A 23060-nucleotide genomic window follows, 5' to 3' on the forward strand; every position below is an offset into this window, starting at 1 on the left:
ACCTGTGTGCGCGTTTTACACGGGTGCGTGTTATCTACATGAAAATACAGTAATTATACTTTAATCTAATACAAGTCTCCAGGCCACAGACAACAGGTTTCTCTGTAATTTGCCCTGGATCGTACTAGATGGGCCCTCGTAACACACTTAAACAGGTGGACTGGCATATCTATTATCAGATGGAAAGATTGAAACACTTACAGACAGGCTCAATTTCAGAACCGTAACAAGTTTGAGGATATTAAAAATCAAACTTTAAAAACAGATTAAATCTTGCTGCCTCCTGAGAATATTGATGAGAAGTCATACAAAAGAAATAAAGCACTTCTAATCTTCTGATAAAGGCAGTTTCACTTTTAAAGCATTTTCTGTGCTGGAAACGGAAATTGCATTGCTATGGGTTACCACTGTACTTTAATCAACTTTATACACTGGCTACATTTTTAGCGCTAGTGTAATAATAATAATAATAACATTTTATATACCGCAGGACCGTGAAGTTCTATGCGGTTTACAATGATTAAAAGATGGTACAAATTGAGTAGAATTAACAGAGTTAAAAGCTAGTGATTAACAGCTCTAGGGATCAGTAATTGTGGAGTAAGAATTGTACGGGTCAGCTGCCTAGATACGTCAGGAACAGATATGTTTTTAGGCGTTTCCTAAATTCCCCATAAGTAGTAGGCGTAAGCAATTGTTCTAGATCTTTACCCCATAATGCTGCCTGATGTGAGAAAAGGTCTTTTGAGTTTACATCCTCCAACTGGAGAGGAAACAAAAGTTCAGTCCTTGGACTTGCTGAACAAATTGTAATGTGCACCTTTATAATGTGTCCGTTTGTCGATTCACGCCTATATCTGCAGACTCCATATTGTATTAATGGTTGGATGGTGTTAGAGTATTGGGGAAGAGGTGAGGCAGGTGTTTTGTCGCAAGAGAGTCTGGGAAGGTTGCTATCTAGCTCTGTGTAAGCCTGGAATTGTCTGAAACTGAATATAGGGTATGTGTAGGAAGGTGTATACGTGACAGTATGTGGGGTAGACTGGTGTTTTCTGGAGCTCAATGTCTATTGGTGGGTGGGCAAGGGTACACTTGAAGGGCTGTGGGAGTAATGCAGACGAGATGGCCTATGAATGCGCTAAGTTGTGTTAGAGAACCTGACCCAAAACAGAATTGTGTAAATATATCTGAGAAACACTTCCTCTGGCTCTAATGTTAAAAGCAGGAACATACCACGGGAGCAGTATTTTTTTTTTAACCAAGGGAAAAGTTAAACCGGGACATATAAACATTCTCACTGGAAGATTTTGCAGGTGAAAGTAAAGACCCACAAGTGAACAAGCAACCACCATGGAGTCTAGGCAGGTCACACTAGGCAGGCTCCCCCCTTCCGCATGTTTGAGATTCTCTGTCAGTTTTGACCACAAAGTGTATATACCGTAGTTTTTGCTCCATAAGATGCACTTTTCCACCCAAAAGTGGGTGGAAATGTCACTGTGTCTTATGCAGCAAAGATACAATTTTTACCAGCCCCCGTGCCTTTTTAAAACAACTCCCTGCTCACTGTACCTTTTAAAATGCCCCACCCCGGCCGCCGTACCTTTTAAAATGAGCCTTATAGCCTGATGGTCCAGCGGTGTATCGGCCGGCAGGAGCATGCTTTTCACGCTCCTGCTTGGGCCTGTGCCGCTTTGAATGGCTGCCGTCAGTTCTCTCGGGGCACATTTAAAAAAAGGTATGATGGGTGGGGGGAGAGGCGCATTTTAAAAAGGTAAGATGGGGGGTCATTTTAAAAAGGTACAGGAGATTAAAAAAGGTACATAGGGGGCTAGCTTGGGGCGGGACTGACTGGCTGCCACTACACATGCCTAACATTAGACGTGCCCTGTACCCTGTACCCTGTCCAGGCCTACCACTAGACCACCAGAGGGGTGGGGAGGCAGGGTACAGGGCACACCATTTGGTTCAGAATTTTTTTTTTCTTGTTTTTTCTTCCTCTACAGATTGGTGCGTCTTAGAGCAAAAAATACAGTAAGTTAATTTTTCCTGGGACTTGCAACCAGCTCATCAGGGTTATTTCCTTTTAGTGAAAAAAACAGCTATTTTGTAGCAAGAACAGAGTAGCTCTTACCTATTACACTTTTGGCAAATGAAGCTCTCTTAAGTGTTGCCAGGCCTAGATCTCCTATTTTCACAGATCCAGACGGTCCGGTAATAAAGATATTATCGCACTTCAAGTCTCTGTGAATTATGGGTGGTGTTCTTGTGTGTAAAAAATGGAGACCTTTCAAAATTTGTCGGCACCAGCTTCGAAGAACCTTTGGCTTCATTACTTTAAATCTCTTCAAGTACCTGAAAAGAGAATATAATAATATGTGGCTAATTAATGTTAAAGTGCTACCGAGTATCCACATAAAAGAAAAAAAAAAAAAACAACTTTCTAGAATGTTTATTATAACCAGGTTTTTCTACAAATGGCGAAATATCGATTTACAGAAATTTATTTCCAGTAATATGAAATCATCACGAGCTGATTAGTTTTAAAATTATTCCTATATACTTTGACCAATCTTTCTACAGGAGCCACACAGGCAAAGAAAACCATCTCACAACTCTGCTAACAGCTACGCAGGGGTGTCCAATGTCGGTCCTCGAGGGCCGCAGTCCAGTTGGATTTTCAGAATTTCCCCAATGAATATGCATGAGATCTATGTGCATGCACTGCTTTCGATGCATATTCATTGGGGAAATCCTGAAAACCCGACTGGATTGCGGCCCTCGAGGACCAACATTGGACACCCCTGAGTTACAGTATAGTACATCAATTTATACTCAAAACATTAGATCCTAGTCTACATGCAGAGAGGAAAAAATAAAATATATCCTTTGATTTATTCAGCAGGGTTAATTTAATAAACTTTTCTTTTTAAAGATGTCTTTACTCTTTAGTACCAGCTTCCGCTTTTCAAACCTCTAATCTCCGTGAAACTCTGAAACAAATGCTTCTTCTGAAGTGATCCCCTACCCAATGTCTTGCCACTCCCCATTTACCTTCCTTTTTTATTCATTTTACTTCGATGTATTTTAAACAACTTCTCCTATCCCAACTTCCCTTTTGTCTCATGTACGTTAATGTGAATTTGCCTAGTATCTTAATATAGGATAAAATATTGGTTTTATTTACCCATTTTAACAGGTTTTCTACAATCTTTTTATACTGTATACCGTTTAGACCAGGGATCTCAAAGTCTCTCCTTGAGGGCCGCAATCCAGTCGGGTTTTCAGGATTTCCCCAATGAATATGCATCGAAAGCAGTGCATGCACATAGATCTCATGCAGATTCATTGGGGAAATCCTGAAAACCCGACTGGATTGCGGCCCTCAAGGAGGGACTTTGAGATCCCTGGCTTAGACATTTGTTTTGATAGACGGTACATCAAAAATAAACAAACTTGAAACTTTTTTTTGAAAAGTATATGTGAACATTGCATTTGACACGCAGCAAAGGCAACGGTTATAACAATTAGTTGATCAGCCTCACCACTCTTAGGGAACCGACCCATTCTTCCATGCAGACCTGGTATCAGCTGCAATATTTGAGGACTTCCTGGCACGAACAGCTATTTAAACGTGGCAAGACAGAAGTCAGGGAAGGACTAAGTTTGTGCAATGTAAACACAATTTTGTTTTCACTAGCAAAGCGCATTATTAATCTTTTATCTTCATTGAAGGTTTTTTTTTGCCGATGAGGTGACCGCTCAACCACCTTTAGCAAACCACTTCGGTGGAGGTGGGAGGGCCTTTGTCTGAGGCTTTTTCCTTCAGTTTGAATCAGTTAATAGCCTATGCTGTTCTCGTATCATTGGACATTTCAGCATCAATTGAAATTGAAAGTGTTTTACACATATTGTTGGGTTTTTTTCATGACATCTGACTTATCTCTGGCTAACACAATCTTCCTCAGCCATTCTGTAATAGATTTGTGTTCAGAGTCACTATCTTGCTGCATCACCACTTTTGGCTCAGATTCAGCTAACGAGAACGGCCCGACGTTCTCTTGTAGAATTTTTTCTATGAAAGCAGACCAGAGCAAGTCATCCAGGGTCGGATGCAGCAAAGCAATCCTACCCCTCATGCCTCCTCCACCAAGAGCAGCTAGAATGATGCTCTTACTTTGGAAAACACTGCCAAAGTATGTGCGACTGACCGAACACTTTAATTTTTCGGTGCAGTCATCTAGAAGCTCTTTGGCAAACTGAGGCAGGAAGCAAAATTTTTTGCTTTTTAAAAAGGAGTAGTGGTTTCTATCATATCCCCATTCACTTTAGCTGCTGATGGCTGATGCAGAAACCCCTGTATTCCACAACAAAAAATCAGAAAGCGCCAAATCACTTTAGCGATGCAAAACAACAAAAGCGGGGAAGGGATACCGCACATCAGTCTCAAGGACAAAAAGGATTTAAGACTCTCCATAAAGCTTGTCTTATGTTTTTACTATTTATATGTTTTCAATAAATTGATTGTCCTCGAGGCTGATGCGAGGTATCCCTTGCCCACTTTTCTTGTTTTGACGCTCGAACCCCTGCATCAGCTGTAGCAAAGTTTTTTTTATTTATTTAAACATTTATATACAACTTATAGTCTAAGTGGTTTGCGTTCAGGTTCTCTGCCCTTGGGGTGATCTTTGCAGAGCAATTGGTCCTGGCAGTTTCACGGAAGATGCCAACTTTTTCCACTTGTAAACCTTGACAGCAGATACATGAACCCAAAATATTTAGAATGTCAGTATCAGCTACTTTTTTCATAGATCCTGTGAAAACTTTAAATAAAGACAGGTTTACAATATCTGAGGGTAAAGACCAAACTCGCACAGTTTGAATCTTTATATAGGATAGCATGTACAATCTCAGTCACAGATTTAAGCAAAAAAAAAGGGGGAGGGGGCGTTAGCAATGAAGCAACTGGATTCAATTTAACCCATTGTGCTAAGGAAGCCAAAGCTCATTTATGATTTCATATATTGATTCCGAATTGGTTTTATTCCTGTTTTATCCATTGTGTTTCAAGAAAATAAGATACTTTTAAAATCTCCTTATATAGCAAAAAGGGTATGAAATAAACCATTTAGCATATGTATCATAAGAAGATGCAAGTTCTCATACGAGTTCAAACACTTAACATGGTACAGAATGTGCTATTTCTCAATCTTAAGATTCAGGAGTAGCCAAAAATAAATTTATGCACACTGGCGCATGAAGGGTTACAAGTTCTGCAAAAGAGCCAACATTCCAGTGAGATAATAAATTTATAATGCATTATCGGGCTTTGTGAATCTAGTTTTAAAATGAATCCATTGCTATACAGTTGTCCATGGAAGTTACCAGAGGTGTAACCAGTGATGTCAAAATTGGTCCTCGAGGGCCGCCATCCAGTCGGGTTTTCAGGATTTCCCCAGTGAATATGCACGAGATCTATTTGCGTGCGCTGCTTTCATTGTATGCTAATAGATCTCAAGCATATTCATTGGGGAAATCCCGAAAACCCGACTGGATTGCGGCCCTCGAGAACCGACTGATATCTGTGGTTTGAACCATAGGGGAGAAAAAAAAAAAAAAAATGTTTCTGCACAGTTGCCCTCTGCCCTCCCAGAGTACTCACGTTTTGAGTGTTCCTGACGTCATTAGCTCAGTAACTAGAACAATGCATTTCTTCACCTTCAAACAGGACTCCCAGAAGTCATAAAACCTAACAATATTTGGATGCTGCAGACCTTTCAACATTTCTGCTTCCTCTTTAAATCTCTGCCGTTCCACCTTAGTAAGTTTCCGGTCCTATAATTGGAGACACACAGGATCTGTAACTAATGAATGGTACATTCTATTCTGTGGGACGTTTGATCTTTGTACGAGTATATACTAGGAATCCATAAGCCACTGAATATATCTGACAGAAATAAAATAGTACTTCACGCTTGCAAAGAAAAAACCCGAAACAAAACCACAGCTCTTACAGAAACAAGTTGTGATAACTTTTCCTTAGCAGAGACCCTTTTCAGTAGTTCAAGGCAAGTTAGCTATTATACCTGAATATATTTCCCTGACCTTGGGTTTATAATCTAAGGGGGAAATTCTATAAAGTGGCATCTAGCCCAGGGGTAGGCAATTCTGGTCCTCGAGAGCCGGAGCCAGGTCAGGTTTTCAGGATCTCCACCATAAATATGTGTGAGATGGATTTGCATGCACTGCCTCCTTGAGGCGCAAATCTATCTCATGCATATTTATTGTGGAGATCTTGAAAACCTGACCTGGCTCTGGCTCTCGAGGACCGGAATTGCCTACCCCTGATCTAGAAGTAGGCACAACAAAAAAACACGCTTAGTGCCAATAATGTAATGGCATTAAGGTGTAGCTAACCACAAAGCCACTTTGGCACACCAAAACTTAGATGAGAGATTATGCCATGTAAATAAGACACGGTTTCATTAATTTGGGTCAAAAAACACACTAGGGCTTATTTTCGGGGGATGTCTTTTTTGTGTAAAATGATCATCTCTCACCCATCCCCTTATGCAGCATCTTTCCATCCCTCCCTCCCATCCCCCCCCCTTCCATGCAGCAGAACTCCGAAAGCAATTTCATTGTGTTGCGTTAGATCTAATCTTATCTAAGCATTGTTCTTGTATGCCACATCTTCCCTATACAATAGAGCTTTAAATGGTTAACAAATAAACAAATTACAGATCATCCTTAAACAAACTGAAATTCAGACGTCATAACATTTCTGAAATAATAAAAAAAAGTCTTGAGATCTTTGTGGAACAGATAATACATGAGCTTTTCTGAGGTAACTACAATACCAAACAACTCCAAAGGATAAGCCTGTGTTGAAGTGTGTCTGGCACCATTTTGACAACTTTTAAAAGACTGTTACACTCAGTGTTTGGGGTGTCGCAGCCCAACTAAAGCTAGCATTTGGGGCTAGAAATCCCAGGACTGCTGCCGTGGGTGATCTTCACTAATTTTGGGGTGCTGTACAGATAATATGAAGCCATTCCCCCCCACAACCCCGCCAACCCTTCCCCCTGCGCAGCATCTTTCCATCTCTCCCTCCCATCCCCCCATGCAGCAGAACCCAGACGACCCGCCCACCGCCAGGCCAACATTCCTCCATTCAAAACAGTAGCGGCGGCAGCCTTCCCCTGTGCCGTCTCACTGATAGCATCATCAGTGTTGTGGCAGAGGGACGGGAAGCCTGTTCATTGCTGCCGCTGCTGTCTTATTTCCAGGGAAACACGGTAGGTAAGGCAGGTCTAAGTTGCCATGCCTAAATGCACTTTACGATGTTGCCACCTGATAACATTCTGCAAGATGAGCACGTTGCTATGTGGAAAGCCCCCCCCCCCCCCCCCCAATGCTCTGCCCACTGGTGCAGCCCATTTGCTGTTACTCCATGTAACTAGAGCATACACATGTAAAATGTAAAGTGGTGCATATTCTATAACTTAGTATAAGCAGCTGGTACTTAAGTTACCCTTTATAGAACTGCCCATCATATTTGGACTGAAGTGTGAAGCGACTTGTTCAACATCCCAGGCAGCATCAGTGGGACTTCCCCTCCCCTCCCATTCTCAGCCTGATGCTCTAACTCAGTGGTTCTTAGCTCTGTCCTGGGGGATCCCTAGTCAGTCAGGTTTTCAGGATATCCCCAATGAATATGCATGAGAGAGATTTGCATATAATGGAGGAGACAGGCATGCAAATGTGTCTCATGCATATTCATTGAGGATATCCTGAAAACCCGACTGGCTGGGGGGGTCCCCCACGATATGGTTAAGAAGCACTGCTCTAAGCTTCCCAAGTTATGGGTCAGGATCCCAAATAGGGTCAGAAGCTGGGTGTGCTCTCCATAGGTACCTCAGAACGAGGCCGGGACATAAGAAAAAAGACGGCCGCAGCCCTGCGAGGCCAGGCGGCCAGAGTAAGACCAGGAACCCGGTCAAAAAGGTACGAACTGAAAAACAAATAAAAAGAAGAAAAAAAACCACAGATGCGAGCACAGCGACTCAAAAGAAACTAACCTAACAAGCCGCGGTGCAAGAGGGTCAACGATATCGCGCAAAGCAAGGGAGCAGTACTTCTGGCTCCGTGGAAAACAGAGAAATGAGGACACGCTGAGGAGACGCATGCCCTAGACCAGGCAGGAGAGGCATGCGCGGGCCATTCGCAAGCTTGAAGGTCTTCAAGCAAGTCTGCTTGTGAAAACGTCCGCTAGGGGGCTCCGTCGGTGACGTCACTCACATGTAGAGAATATGCTGCCTGCTTGTCCTGGGATAAATTTTAAAAAAAGAAGAATGAAGTACTGCTCTAACCATTAGGCTACTCCATGCCATCTTTATTTGTCTTTTGGTCAGCAGATGGTCAGCAGTGGTTTCCAGCTACCACCAGCCATAGCTTCTTTTATTTTAAATGTGGCCCTAACCAGTTAGATTTGAGTACAGTTATTCTTAAACTAGAGTCTTTTAAAAAAGTCTGAACATTCAGATTACCAAAGGTTTAAATGATTAAAGATTTATTTTTTTTTATATTCTACTAAGCAGATTATAATAAAAATATTAAAAACAAAAGTGAAAGTAAGGAAGAGGTAAGGAGCTTACAAGCCAGAAAGTCTGGATTCTGTAGTAAGTAAATTATTGGAAATGCTTTTAAAATTGAATAATGAAGTTTCTAGAATCCAATGGATTACAAGACTTGAGGCAACATGAATTCACTAGAGGCAGGTCTTGTCAGACAATTATGATCAGCTTCTTTGACAGGGTTAGTAATAATAACAGTTTATATACCCCAAGGTCATAAAGTTCTAAGCAGTTTACAATAGTCAAATATACAACAAATTGAATAAAACTAAAAAGGTAAAAGCCAATAACTAAAAAAACCCAAAAAAGATCTGATTATTGCATGATAAAATTCTACAAATCAGCTACCTAAGTAGTTCAAAAACAGATATGTTTTTAGAGATCTCCTAAATTCCCCATAAGTATGAGTAATTGGAAAATCAGGACACCTAGCCACGCCCATCCCCACCATGTAACGCCCTAATCCCACCCCCAAGGCCCACCCTCCACTTTGTCGGGCAGGGAGGAAATCTGTGCATGTGCGGATGCCACGTGATGACATCACACGCACATGAAATTCAAATGAGATGATACATACTAAAAGGGAGACAGCATTATTACCATCTTGCCAAAGCCTAGACATGAACAGTACTTGATCTTCTCTTGGAACACAGTCATACAATATGGACTTGATAAAGAGATTGAATGGACAACACATCAGTAGAACTATTTATTAATCTTGAGGTTATTGATGATCTGTGTCCCGTGATTGGATACTTGAGTGGCCGGATTGATGTTAGTATTTACGTCACTCCGTTTCACTCAGGAAATGATCATTAGAGTGCGTGCATGAAGTAGAAGACCTAATGAAGCAAGATTTGTGTAACACGATCAGTGTAGAGGAAGTAGTGGACTGAGGAAGTAGTGGACATTCATGATTGATTTTGCCTTGATGATTTTTTGTAGTTTGTTTTTTTTTGTTGTTTGTTGCTTTTGGGTTTAAGGGACTAATATATTTATTTTTGAGAGCACTTGAATATCAACCGGAAGTTTTTCACTGACCATCTCAACTAAAAGCTACATTTGACCTTATGAGTCTGTTGAACAGTCTTATTATATGTAAATCAACATTTAAGATAGGCAGGTGGGTGCTATGATGTCTCAAACATTTCAATGGTGGTTTGTGTTTTTTTCATTTTATATATATATATATATATATATATATATATATATATATATATATATATATATATATAAAAATATATTTTTTGTTTTACTTACTGAATTCTGATATAAGATGGACTTTGGATATCCAGTTTCTAAGGAGCTGGTCAAACAAGCTATTTAACCAGTCAGCAGCCATTTCTGGCTGATTAAATTGTTTTGACTATTGACCCTTTTGTACCTAAAGGCTTTAATTGCACACAGATTTGGGTACTGTCCCAATCCAATAGCCTGTAAATGATTTAAAATTTGCATCATACCATACAAGCAAGACTTTTCTGCTTCTTTTGCAGTTCTCGTATTTTGGATTTTATCCCAGAATTACTGAAGCCAGACTCTCCATAGGACTGTTCAGCTTTCTGCTTAAGGAAGGGAAGATTAGGTTCTCACCTTGATAATCTCCTTTCTAGTAAATAGGTGCATCATTCTTGAACCTGTGAGTTGTATACCTCTGATCACAAGATCTGGTGTAGAAAGCCGCATTTACATTTTTTCCAGCGATGGGAACATGCAAATTTACAAAATCTTCGCTGCTGTCCACCGACCTCATCTGCATGCGCAATTTTTTGAGAATGTCTCGCTTTTTTCAATTTACTATCAAAATGGCTACTTTAGCAGACTGTCGCTTTTTAACACTTTTTTTTTTTTTTTTTTTTAAGAATCCAGGCCTCAGTCTTTCCAACTAGTTGAAAGTCAAAAGGAGAAAATGATCAGGTCAAAGATGCAGGACGGCCGAAACACCAGGGATATAAACTCATTAAATATGAATACAATGAAAACTAAAACAAGATCTCAGCTTAATTAAGTAGTGCCTTAAGAATATACAGTAGACTCAGACAAATGAAAACATGCACCACTTATAAAGCCCAGAAACCCAACTATAGAAAGCTTACTATGTGCTATATCTTCCAACCATCTCATATTAAAAAGCATTCTGGCATGATGTAATGCTGAAAAGCTGTAGAGTTCAGAATGCTCATATTAATCCATTAACTAGAAAATTACATAATGCATTGTACAAATGTAGCATTGTAGGGTAGCAAAAGCAGCCAACTGGCAACAATTCATTAATGTTGATCATGCATTAAAATAAATTATGCAGCACAGACATCCAGCCTACCCAAGAAATCTGCTTTCCAAGAGCAGCAAATGCCCCGTCATAGGCAAAAACGTCGTTCAGAAGCTTGGCTTATGAAGTGGCCCAAGCAAGTATTCTGTGGTCAATCTGCTAATAGTCCTGGAAAAGGAGTGTGTGTTTATAGATTTTACATTCTCTCTTCTGATCATCAATAACTGCCTTGACTGCTTTGCTGGGGTCTCCATTTAAGCTCTCCATCACTGATAATTAAGCTGTCATTTCATACTGGGAGAAGGCACGGTTGCTATCCAAGCCACAAGGACACACGGAGGGAGATTTTTGTAATTTAAAAAACAGTAACGATCAGACTGTGGATCCCTTCAATTAAAAGCTAATAAAGAACAATATGGAATTGTACTATGGATATACTCCTCCACCACCTAGAAAGACCTGAGTTCAGCATCTTGGTAACTGCACATCTAAAAAATCTAGAAACAAAGAATGAAATCACTCTTATGGATTCTCTAGCACATAAGTGTCAAAATCAAGGCCCGGGGGCTGAATCCGGCCCACTCGGTCATTTTATGCGGTCCGTAGTCCGATGCCCCCGGTGTTATCTTGTGGCCGGCTCCCTCCTCTTCACAGCGGCAGTGTACACGCAGCTCCTCGCACGTCCTGCGCCTCCATCCAGACACATTACCTCCGACATTGTGATGTCAGAGATGGCTTCCGGTTCAAGTGCAGAACGCACGAGGAGCCGCTAAACACAGCTTCATGCACACTGCGGCTGGGAGGAGGAGGGAGCCGGCCACAAGATAACACCGGGAGCATTGGACCACGGGCCGCATAAATGGCCCGAGGGTAAGACACCTGCCAGAAGGGAGGGAGACAACAAAGGTAGGGGGGAATGATTTTATTTTCAATTTAGTGTTTGAATTGTGGCAATTTTGAGAATTTTCATCTGCTGTCTGTATTTTGCACTGTTCAGGAAGAAATGCATTTGTTTCTTTTTCTCTGGGGTTGTACTGTATGCAGAGTCTTGCATATTAGGGTTTCTTTTTTTATATATTAGTACTTTTAGTTTTTGGTCCCGTATTTGCATAGGGGTTATCTGTGTTCTGGTAGGAATGAATGTTGAGAAGCATACTGTGTGTTTTGTGTAGTTTAATTTTGTGGTTAACCATTATGTGTTAATAAGATTATATTGTGTGTGTATATATGAAAAATGAATGGAAAAAATGCTGTTATAATTAGTACTATTATGGGGGCAGGGTCTGGGGCGGAAACTGGGCACGGTCTAGCCCGCGACTTGGCCTGCGTTTTGGATTTAGGCCCCTTAATGAGATTGAGTTTGACACCCCTGCTCTAGCATTAACACATGGTTTCTCCCCAGGTCAAGATTTTCTCATCATGATGTTTTGAAATACTGTATAACCCGTGTTGGAAAGTAGTTACTTACATTTACTTAAGTAAAAAGGTTGATACTTTTACTTGTAAAGTACAGGATAACATTTGCTACTTTTACTGAAGTAATATTTTGCCAATTTTTACTACTTTTATCTAGTTACATTTGATGCTTGCAGTGAAAAGTAAAAAGGGAAAGGGAAACTTAAGTGACAATTTCTCAGTAAACCAAATGAATCATCAAAACTGGGAACAGGATTTTGCTATTGCAAACCTCATCACACAAACAATGGATCATGTCAGCTTAAATTTTGCTATTCAGTGAATATAGCCTATAAGAACAGTGGAGTTGCCTGTGTTTGAACTGCTTAGATGAGTTGGGTTACTTATAGGTGGAGATGAAGCTAAAGCAGGTAGCAATTCTTGATGCATGTTGGTAACAAAAATCAAATGCACGAAGGCAGGATGTCTGGACTTGGGAGTACTTGTAGACAAATCAACGAAGCCATCCGCACTATGTGCGGCAGCGGCGAAAAGGGCGAACAGAATGCTAGGAATGATTAAGAAGGGGATCACAAACAGATCAGAGATTATAATGCCGCTGTAACGGGCCATGGTGCGCCCCCACCTGGAATACTGCGTCCAACACTGGTCGCCGTACATGAAAAAGGACATAGTACTACTTGAAAGGGTCCAGAGAAGAGCGACAAAAATGATTAAGGGACTGGGGGAGTTGCCGTACAATGAGAGGCTACAGAAACTGGGCCTCTTCTCCCTTGAAAAGAGGTGACAGAGGGGCCCTGATTGAAACATTCAAGCTATTGAAGGGAATTGACTTAGTAGAAAAAGAGAGATTGGTCACTCTCTCCAAGGTGAAGAGAACGAGAGGGAACTCTCTAAAGTTAAAAGGGGATAGATTCCGTACAAACGTAAGGAAGTTCTTCTTCACCCAGAGAGTGGTGGAAAACTGGAATGCTCTTCTGGAGTCTGTCATAGGGGAAAACACCCTCCAGGGATTCAAGACAAGGTTAGACAAGTTCCTGCTGAACCAGAACATATGCAGGTAAGGCTAGTCTCAGTTAGGGCAGTGAAAGCAATGGAAGTAAAACCTGGATGTCTCAATCCATCCACCCTTTTCTGGAGCCATATGGTAACCCTAGTTCAGGGGTAGGGAAATCTGGTCCTCGAGAGCCGTATTCAAGTCAGATTTTCAGGATTTCCCCAATGAATATGCATTGAAAGAAGTGCATGCAAATAGATCTCATGCCTATTCATTGGGGATATCCTGAAAACCCGACTGGATTGAAGCCCTCAAGGAGGACTTTGAGATCCCTGATCTATATAAAAGCTTGTGTACAATATGCTAAAATGGTATAGTTTCATCAAAATGTTAAAAAAGATTTAAATTCAATTTGAGAATTTAACCGTCATTGAATTGACTGTTTCCTAGTTTTGCATGTGGTCAGTGGCATAGTAAGGGGGGGGACCATCTTGGTGGGGGTGCAGGCAACTGTCCTCTCCATCCCCTGATCCTTCCCCTCCCCTCTAACATTCGTGGCGTTGAGTAGCAACCAACCTGCTGCTCATGCCAGCACTTCCTTTGATGTCACTTCCTGGACCCACACCTAGGAAGTCATGTCAGAGGAAGAGCCAACGCTGGCGTGAGCATCAGTTTGGGGTTGCAACGCACGCCGTGAATTTTAGAGATACAGGGGAGGGGTAGGTACACGTGTGGCAGAAGGAGGCGGGGCACCATCACCCCGGCCGCCTCTCACCCTCACTACGTTACTGCATGCAGTCTATTTATGGGTGCAATATATGTTATACTGCAGCAATGAACTCAAAGCTGGCTATTATGAGTATTTGGGAGTAGAGAATGACATGGTGGTTGTTACCCGTAGCTAGCCTGCCAAAACTGTGACCAAAAAAAAAAAAAGGTCACCGCAAGATCGGGGACAAGGCCATTCACTGCCCCGTGGAGCAGTGAATGGTTAGCATGTGCAGTGAATGAGCATGCGGTCCGGCAGCCCCCTCTCTCCCGCCGGCCGGCCATGCATCTCCCTCCCTCCCTTTCCCTTACCTTCTCTTATGGTGAAACTGGTAATTTGTATAAGGCTATGCGCCGGAGCCTTGAAGTCACGTTGCGCTGCCTGCAGGAAAAGTCTCCTCTGACACAACTTCCTGTTTCCGGTTGCATCGGAGGAGACTTTTCTAGCAGGCAACCCGATGCGACTTCAAGGCTCTGGCTGTAATACAGCACATAGCCTTATACAAATTGCCAGTTTTGCCATAAGAGAAGGTAAGGAAAGGGAGGGAGGGAAATGCACGGCTGGGCCGCGTGAAGGGTGCTGAGGGTGGGGGGATGGAGAGGAGGGGACGGGATGGTGAAAGGGACTGCGGGGACAGCGGAGACGGGGAAGTGACTGTCATTCTCTATTTGGGAGGTCCACCTTACAATTTTAGCACATCTAGGTTTTTGTATTCAAGCAGCATAAGATGCGAACATTTTTGTTATTTTGCACCACTGAAAGTTTGCACTTGTGTCTTGAGGACTAGTGGCTCGTGGCCAGTAGGGGGCGATGTCTATAGGACTGTAATGGAATGGACATCAGGACATGAAAGCGCAGTATTTTGTGGAGGTTTTTCTACAAAATGCCTGCTTTTCGTATGATTCTGGGTAACTCTAGTTAGATACAAGCATATGTGTTAGTTAAGGCCACACCTAATAGAAGCGTACGAAAAATTGGTGAATAAAAATCTGAATATGGATATAGCCAAGGCCAGAAAAACATACTACAAATTAATATTAAGGAAAAGCATAATAATATTCTTTTTATGTACTTTGCTATTAAGCTAGATCATAGAGGAAATCAGGATATACATGAACTCCATCTCTGTTTTTCTGTGTCTTCTGCTTGGCTTTACTCCATTTTGTGTTCAGCCTATGTCCCTAGTCTTTGTTCAGGTTTTTCCCGCTTTTAGTCTCGTGGTTCTAATTGATACCAGATGTGCCTTAGGCTGGTTAGGAAGAGCATATTAGATTACGTATCCCAAACTGAGATATAACATGCATTAAATATGAATGGCATATAATGTGTGAAGCTATGAATGTTTGGGGCCCCCGAATGTGTGATATGTGGTGATATGAATGATTTATAAAAGAAGGGGTACTTAAAGTGAAATGTTTTATATAAGGAGCACTAAGGAAAAATCCTAAGGTAACATCTGGAAATAATTAGAGTCAGAAACTAGTTTCCAGCATAGGAAGGGGAGCATTGGTAGCCCATACTTAGAACTGTGTAGGTGTAACATGAAACTGTCAGTTGTTCAAAGCAGGAGGAGGGAGTACCCCTCCTCCAGGATAAGGCTGAGAACATTTCAGCAGCTTGCCTGATACATAGACAAACTGTCTGAAATAAGTTTTAAGAGGACAAAAAGAATATTGGATATGTAATAAAATGTTTATGTATATTCAGAAATGAATGTAAACAAAAAAATTATGATTTCTGGTACTTTTATTCCATGTTAAAAAGAAGGTCTTTGTCTAAATTTAAGTACAGCCTCCATTAGTGGATTGGCTGACAGCCAATGATGTCAAACTGGACTGAAGGCATATATTGGGAAGCAATGCAGTATCGAGTTGAGATTGTTATCAGAAGGCCAGCATTTTGAAAACTATAACAACCTCCCACTAACGCAACTAGCCTTTTGAGTTCCATGATGGAAAAATAAAAGCAATAAATAATTGTTTTGGTAAACCTTGCGTTATGCGTCATTTCCATGTTTTTGTTATTTTTTCACACCTTGAGTGAAAGCTAGCAGCTTAATTGGCAACTGCAGCTTAATGAGTGCGCTGGCGTCCAATTCCCCATGCTCAGTCTATCACTAGTGCTTTAATGATTATAATTTTTACAGTTTACCTAGAGCAGTGAATCGCAAACTGCCGAGGCACACTAAATGTGCCGCAGCAAGATTCCAGGCGATTGAACACCTAGTGTCACTTCTGGCGTTAGCACCTCTCCTCCCCCACCTGAACCTGCGCCTTGTTTCCCCTGAGCTCAGGGCTGTGTTTGGAAGGCCTCCGAGCATGCATGGACGTTGGAGTGATGACATCATAAGCTTGCATGCGACATCACTGCGTCAATGCCCATGCATGCTCTGAGGCCCTCCGGACATGGACCTAAGCTCAGGGAAAATGAGACTAGGTTTGGGTGGGGTGGGGTTGTGGGTGTGCTGGAGCAAAAAAGGTTTGAGGGACACCAACCTAGAGGAAGAGAAAGAATTAAGAAGGTTATGTTTCTTCAGGTCAATAAAAAAAATGCCCACAGAACAAAGTAGTTTTACTACAAAAGTGTGGAAATTTGTAGTTTGCCATGTTGGTTGCAAAAATTAATGTATAGTATTTGCAAAACCTGTGTGGTAACTTTTAGAAATGTCAGACACTGGGAGAAATGGAACTGAATATCAAAGTTAAACAATCTACTGCAGACGGCATCAGTGTAATGAGTGTCTAAGATTCTGGCAGCCATTGCTGAGACAGCTCGATGTTATCAAACCATATGAAAAAACTTAAACTGTTTTAAGCAGCAAACAGCAAGATTGGTGGGACCAGGATCTGTTTTCTTGATTTCAAGTAATTCGTAAGAGCAAGTGCTTCATATTTTGCGTTGGTATAATAACGGATGGGCAGTTTTTCACTCTTAGCCGTTAAGAACTTTCTTGGTTATGTTCATCTAGGAAGGTTTATTTTCCAGCCTACTGGCATTAATATCCTGCTCATTAGTGTCATTAGTGTCAGACGGGGAGTCTGAGGCTTTATCTTTCCTTTCACTGGTATACAAGTGGAAAGAGAAACGCTGCATAAAAATGCTGGAAGTATTGAGCTTACAAACTCCATGGTGTGTGGATAAAGAATAAAACACCACGGAGTTTGTAAGCTCAATACTTCCAGCGTTTTTATGCAGCATTTATCTTCCCACTTGTATACCAGTGTCCCCTGAGGAAGGTGTTTCACACTCTGAAACCAGGATCCTTGCCTTTTTGTGGTTCTTGTTCTGCTATTCTTCTGAGGTGAGGTGTTCTTCTGTTTGCCTGTGTGCTCTATGCCACACTGCTCATCCTGGTAACTCACAGCAAGAACTGCTTGACAGAGTTAAGTAAAGGGTAATGCATGTGAAATAAGGCCTTTGTGGTACAACCAAAGCAGTTTACATATTATATACACAGGTACTGTCTTGTTCCTAGTGGGTTCAAGAACTCACCTGTTTTAAAACAGTGAAAATACATTGCACTAGTTATGTTCAGCAGGAGCATCCATGCAACAATCTTTCCATATTTCAAAGTCCCAAGCAGGCTATTCAGAAGGGGTTCCCTGAATGGCAAAATTTAAAGGATCAGTATAGTTTGCTGGGCCTATGCTTCCAGTCAGATTTCCTAGGACATCAGGCCACAAAGCAGTATAAATTAATAGCTGATTTTTTGAACTAAAAACCAAAAACTAGTCTTAGAGATATTTGGAGCATTGAGACAAAGCAGCAGATTTCTGCATCTCAATGGCCACAAATTTGGAATTGGAGGTTGAGATGCACAGCGTCAACATCTATGAGACAAAGCTGGTTTTTCTTGTTACATAGAAGTTTTTGGACCCCTGTTCGTTTACAGAAATTGGATAGTTCTAAGTCTAACAGATGCTGGCACTGTCATCTCAATGTAGGGACACTGGATCATCTACTGTACTATTGTCCCTTGATACTTAAATTTTAGAGATCCATTTGGGGTCAAATTATTACAATATTAGAAAATCCATTATCGTTGTCTGTCCAGTTAACGTCCTTGGTGTGCACTTTTATTAGTTTTTTAAAATTATTATCTCTTTTTAAATTTTTATTGTAAACCGGCCAGATACTTGCTGATGGTCGGTATATTAAAGTCAATAAACTTGAAACTTGAACTATGATATAATATTGTTTGGAACGATATTATTCCCCAAGAGACCAATCAATGCAAACCAGAATAAATTGTTCCTCATCATGACAGGAGTGGCCATGCAGCTTATAATGAAAAAATTGGAAAAGTTGGGATAATTTAAATTATAGTTTTTGATGGGAATCCTTATGCCAGATTTATAAGTTTGAAAATATTAATTCTTTACAGCTGGGATATCATAGCAAATTCAAGGAAATTTGGGGTCCGTTAACAAAATATTGTAAGATTTAAATGTTAATTAACATTATTTCCCTTTGATTCATAAAACATTGTTGTACACATCCAGGAGAGGTGGGGGGAGGGTTAAATATTTGTATATTTGTTGGAATAGAGTGCAATATATTATATTACTTGATTGTTAATCTGTTGCACTATATATTGGATTTCAAAAATGAATAAAGATTTATTTTAAAAAAAGGAGCATCCATGTACTTACAATGACTCACACTTCAAAGAAAAAAACAAAAAAGAGGAGTGTATGTAACCTACACAGAGTGGCAGATACAATTACTTTTCATAGAGCAGCTATGACTAGCTAAACTTTGCTGGGCCGATTAGACCAGAATGATTCATCCATCCTATGAACCTTTTAGCTTTCATATTCTTTATTATGTAAGATTGTATTGCTAACTTTGATTGTAACCTCTTTGCTGATTGTCCAGCACCTCTTGCTGTAAACCGCCTCAAACTTATATGGCTTTGGTGGTATATAAGAATAAAATTATTATTATTATCCCCTGTATACAACTACTAATAATAACAACTTTATTTTTATATACCGCAATACCATAAATAATTCAGAGCGGTTTACAGAGGAAGAGACTGTATACCAGTGGTCTCAAACTCGCAGCCCGGGGGCCACATGCGGCCCGCCAGGTACTATTTTGAGGCCCTAGGTATGTTTATCATAATCACAAAAGTAGAATAAAACAGTAATCAGATAAACACGAGCCGACGGTTCCAGCACAGAATGGATACCAAAGCAAAACGTCCACATTAAATTTCATCTGCCATTTGGACACCCAGTCTTCCAATTTCCTACGGTCCGCCTGCAATTTTTCACAATCGGCATGTGTTTTAACAACTTTGAACAGTTTAGTGTCATCTGCAAATTTAATCACCTCATTTGTCCTTCCAATTTCCAGATCATTTAAAAATAAGTTAAAAAGCACCGGTGTTAGTCCAGACTCCTGCGGCACTCCACTGTTTACTCTCTTCCATTGAGAAAAATTACCATTTAACCCTACCCTCTGTTTTCTAGCCAATAACCAATTCCTAATCCACAACTGAACTTTGCCACCTATCCCATGACACTTTAAAGTCCCTCACGAGAGGCTCCTGAGAAAATTATCAAAAGCTTTCTGAAAATCTAGACAAACTATTACCGGCTCACCTTTATCCACATGTTTATTCACACCTTCAAAGAAGTCGAGCAAATTTGTGAGGCAAGATATCCCTCGGTTGAACCCATGCCGACTCCATCTCATTAAATCATGTTTGTCTACATGTTCCAGTATTTCATTTTTTATAATTATTTCTACCATTTTGCTCGGCATTGAAGTAAGGCTTACCGGTCTGTAATTTCCCAGATCTCCCCTAGAGCCCTTTTAAAAAATTAGCATTAACATTGGCCGCCCTCCAATCTTTAGGTACTACAGACGATTTTAGCGACAGATTACAGATCACTAACAGCATGTCAGCAATTTCATGTTTGAGTTCTTTTAGTACCCTGGGATGTATACCATCAGGTCCTGGCAATTTATCACTTTTTAAACTTGTCAATTTGGCGTAGTACATCTTCCAGATTCACCGAGATTTCTTTCAGTTCTTCTACTTCATCACCCTTGAAAACCATTTCCGGTTCAGGTAGATCTCTTACATCATCTTCCGTAAAGACCGAAGCAAAGAATTCATTCAGTCTTTCTGCTATGGCCTTATCCTCCCTGAGTGCCCCTTTTGCTCCTTGATCATCCAATGGTTCCACAGATTCCCTCACAGGTTTTCTGCTTCTGATATACCTAAAAAAATTATTATGAGTTTTTGCTTCTTTTGCAAGTTTCTCTTCATATTCATTCTTAGCTGTCTTTATCAATGCTTTGCATCTAATTTGCCAGTGCTTGGGTTTCTTCTTATTTTCTTCATTTGGATCCTTTTTCCATTCTTTAAAGGATGTTTTTTAGGCTTTACTAGCCTCTCACAGCCTCTCATTTCACTTTTCAACCATACCGGCACTCGTTTCCTCTTCTTTCCACCTTTGCTGATACGTGGAATACATCTGGTCTGGGCTTCCATGATGGTATTTTTAAATAACATCTACACCTGGTTTACAGTCCTAACCTTTGCAATTGATCCTTTTAGCTTCTTTTTAACCATTTTCCTCATTTTATCATAGTTGCCCTTTTGAAAATGAAATGCTCCTACAGTAGATTTTTTTTGCAATGTTATTCCTGGTATCAGCTCAAATTTGATCACATTAGTAGTATCTGCAAGTTAGAGATAATGGAGAGGTAGTTTTTTTAATGTAATTCTCCAATGCACACTGATCCTTTTAAAATGTAACTAGGAGAGACAGACCTAGTTACATTTTAAAAGCAGTGTCAAGTAAATTCAATTTATACAGTCCTTTCTATATAGAAATTAGTTCTCTTCGTTAATTTCAAACTCATATTTTAAACAAACACCTTCAGAGATACTGATTTTAAACATACTATATACATTTGTTTAGATATTGTTTTACTTAGAAAAAGCCCAAAAGGCAGTTAAATCCCAATAAAACTGTAGGAAAATGGTAAAAGAGCCTGCAGTTTAACATGCCATCTGCTGGAGCAGATCCCAGTTTTTAAGATTTCCCAAGATGTTCATGTCTGATACAATGAGCAGAACAGATTGTAGTTAGAGATTACATTTTGCCAAAGTAAAAAAAAAAAAACAACAAAAAAAAACACAACACAGGGCTTGTGCTCCAGGACTGCAGTGCCAGCCAGTTAGCTTAACAGAAGCAGCTAATTTCTGTAGCTTGAGGCTCCAGGCCACTATAAGAGATGCCAACAGCCCTCCTCTACCTTGGCCAGTGGTCTCTAACCATGGCTCAGATCCTGGGATGGAGTCACCCAGTGAGACTTCAACCACAGAAGCTAGGCTTGTGGAGTCTGGCTCAAAAGCCAAAGCAAAACAGAATCAACCAAAACTGGGCACCAGCCCACCTACGGGTGGCAGAGAAATACTGCAATGTACCTGAATGCACCATCTGTTATACTAAATGTTATCCAAATCTTTGAGTCTGTGTCCATCTGCTGATAGGGGCAGTGACCCATAGGCCTAAACTATTCTACCAAGGTAAGACAATTTAAGCTACATAATTCCAAAAATGTTTAAAAATGCTTGACATGATCACAGCATTGTCCTCAAATCAGAACCAAAGGCTAACATTTCAGTACCCAGTGAACAGAGTTCTTCCTTTATGCCAATGGGGGGAAGTCCACAATCTACTACTTAGTAGCTTCATCGCATGTCTCCCAAGTCCTAATATTTTTGGAAAGAGTGAACTAGCGATTCACATCTACCCTTTCCACCACACTCATTTTATAGACCTCTATCCTATCACCCTTGAGCTGTCTCTTCTCCAATCCAAAGATCCCTAGCCGCTTTAGCCTCTCCTCTTAGAGAAGTCGTCCCATCCCTTTTATCATTTGTGTCGCACTTCTCTGTACTTTTCCTAATTCCGTTATATCTTTTTTGAGTTATGGAGATCAGAACTGCACACAATATTCAAGGTGCGGTCATAGCATATACAATGACACCTAGACCCTTTCCCTGGGCAGTAACTCATTACAAAGAACCCAGCATTACGCAGCTATAATTTGGGTTCCTCTTTCCCACATGCATTGCTTTGCACTTGCTCACATTAAACATCATCTGTCATTTTGCCATTTTGGAACTGGAGAAAACAATCTGTATAGTACTATAGATGCTTGGAGACAAGCAACATAAGCTGAATCTGTATTTGGAGGGGGGAAGGAGGGGGGGAAAAGAGAAAAGCTAAAAACAGAAGGATTGGCTGCAACAAAGCGTGAAGCTCTGCAGAGTGAGCTAGGATACTATCTGAAGTCCCAATAGCAAGCTGCGTGCAACTGAAGAGATGATGAATCAGCTGGATAAAAACTTTTGGCCAAGGATCAAATCTACAGGGTAAGGAAAAGAAAAAGAAAAAAAAAAAAGCACCACCCCTACAATTTTGCTGCTCTGGCTCATTGAAGCCTATTTATAAAAATACTTCACAAAAATGGAGAACTTGCCCATAGTGACCAAAGATTTCTTGTTTCATTTTCCCAGAAAAAGGATTAAACTGGATTGGTCACAGTGGGCAGTATTTTGTGGGGAACGTTGTTCTTTTGTTATAAATAGACACTGTCTAAGTCTCATTGTTCAAAACTCAATAAAAATATTTGAAATCATTTTTACTCAGTTGGTAAAAATACCACATCACCTGTCAAGGAGCCAGACAGTTTATATGAGAGTGAAATATAACAGATCATGCCAACTGTGTCTTGGTTGTATGCCAGGTGCAGTGACCTGTATTTATATTTTGTAACCTGCAAAGATTGGTGTGATATGTGGGCTAAAAGCTTTTTTTTTTTTTTACCTTTATATTATAACATTTTATTGAAGGAATCAAATAAATATACAATAATATGACACAAAAAGCTATTCATTACAATTAAATTCATAATAAAACATTTGCATACATATTTTATCAT

At 40.5% G+C, this 23060-nt stretch overlaps 1 protein-coding gene across 19 annotated transcripts in view; it reads right to left on the reverse strand.

Annotated features, from left to right (window-relative positions):
* WNK2 (WNK lysine deficient protein kinase 2) overlaps window positions 1-23060 on the reverse strand; it is a 206437-nt gene that overhangs the window by 113046 nt on the left and 70331 nt on the right. For all 19 annotated transcript variants that reach the window (XM_033926235.1, XM_033926236.1, XM_033926238.1 and 16 more), the window contains 2 exons: window positions 5660-5832; window positions 2132-2352 (listed from right to left, as the gene is read on the reverse strand). In XM_033926235.1, coding sequence (XP_033782126.1) covers window positions 2132-2352; window positions 5660-5832 — 394 coding nt within the window. The remainder of the gene's footprint in view (window positions 1-2131; window positions 2353-5659; window positions 5833-23060) is intronic.

The sequence above is a fragment of the Geotrypetes seraphini genome, chromosome 17 (genome assembly GCF_902459505.1).
Source record: "Geotrypetes seraphini chromosome 17, aGeoSer1.1, whole genome shotgun sequence".
In the NCBI taxonomy this organism is placed as follows: Eukaryota; Metazoa; Chordata; class Amphibia; order Gymnophiona; family Dermophiidae; genus Geotrypetes; species Geotrypetes seraphini.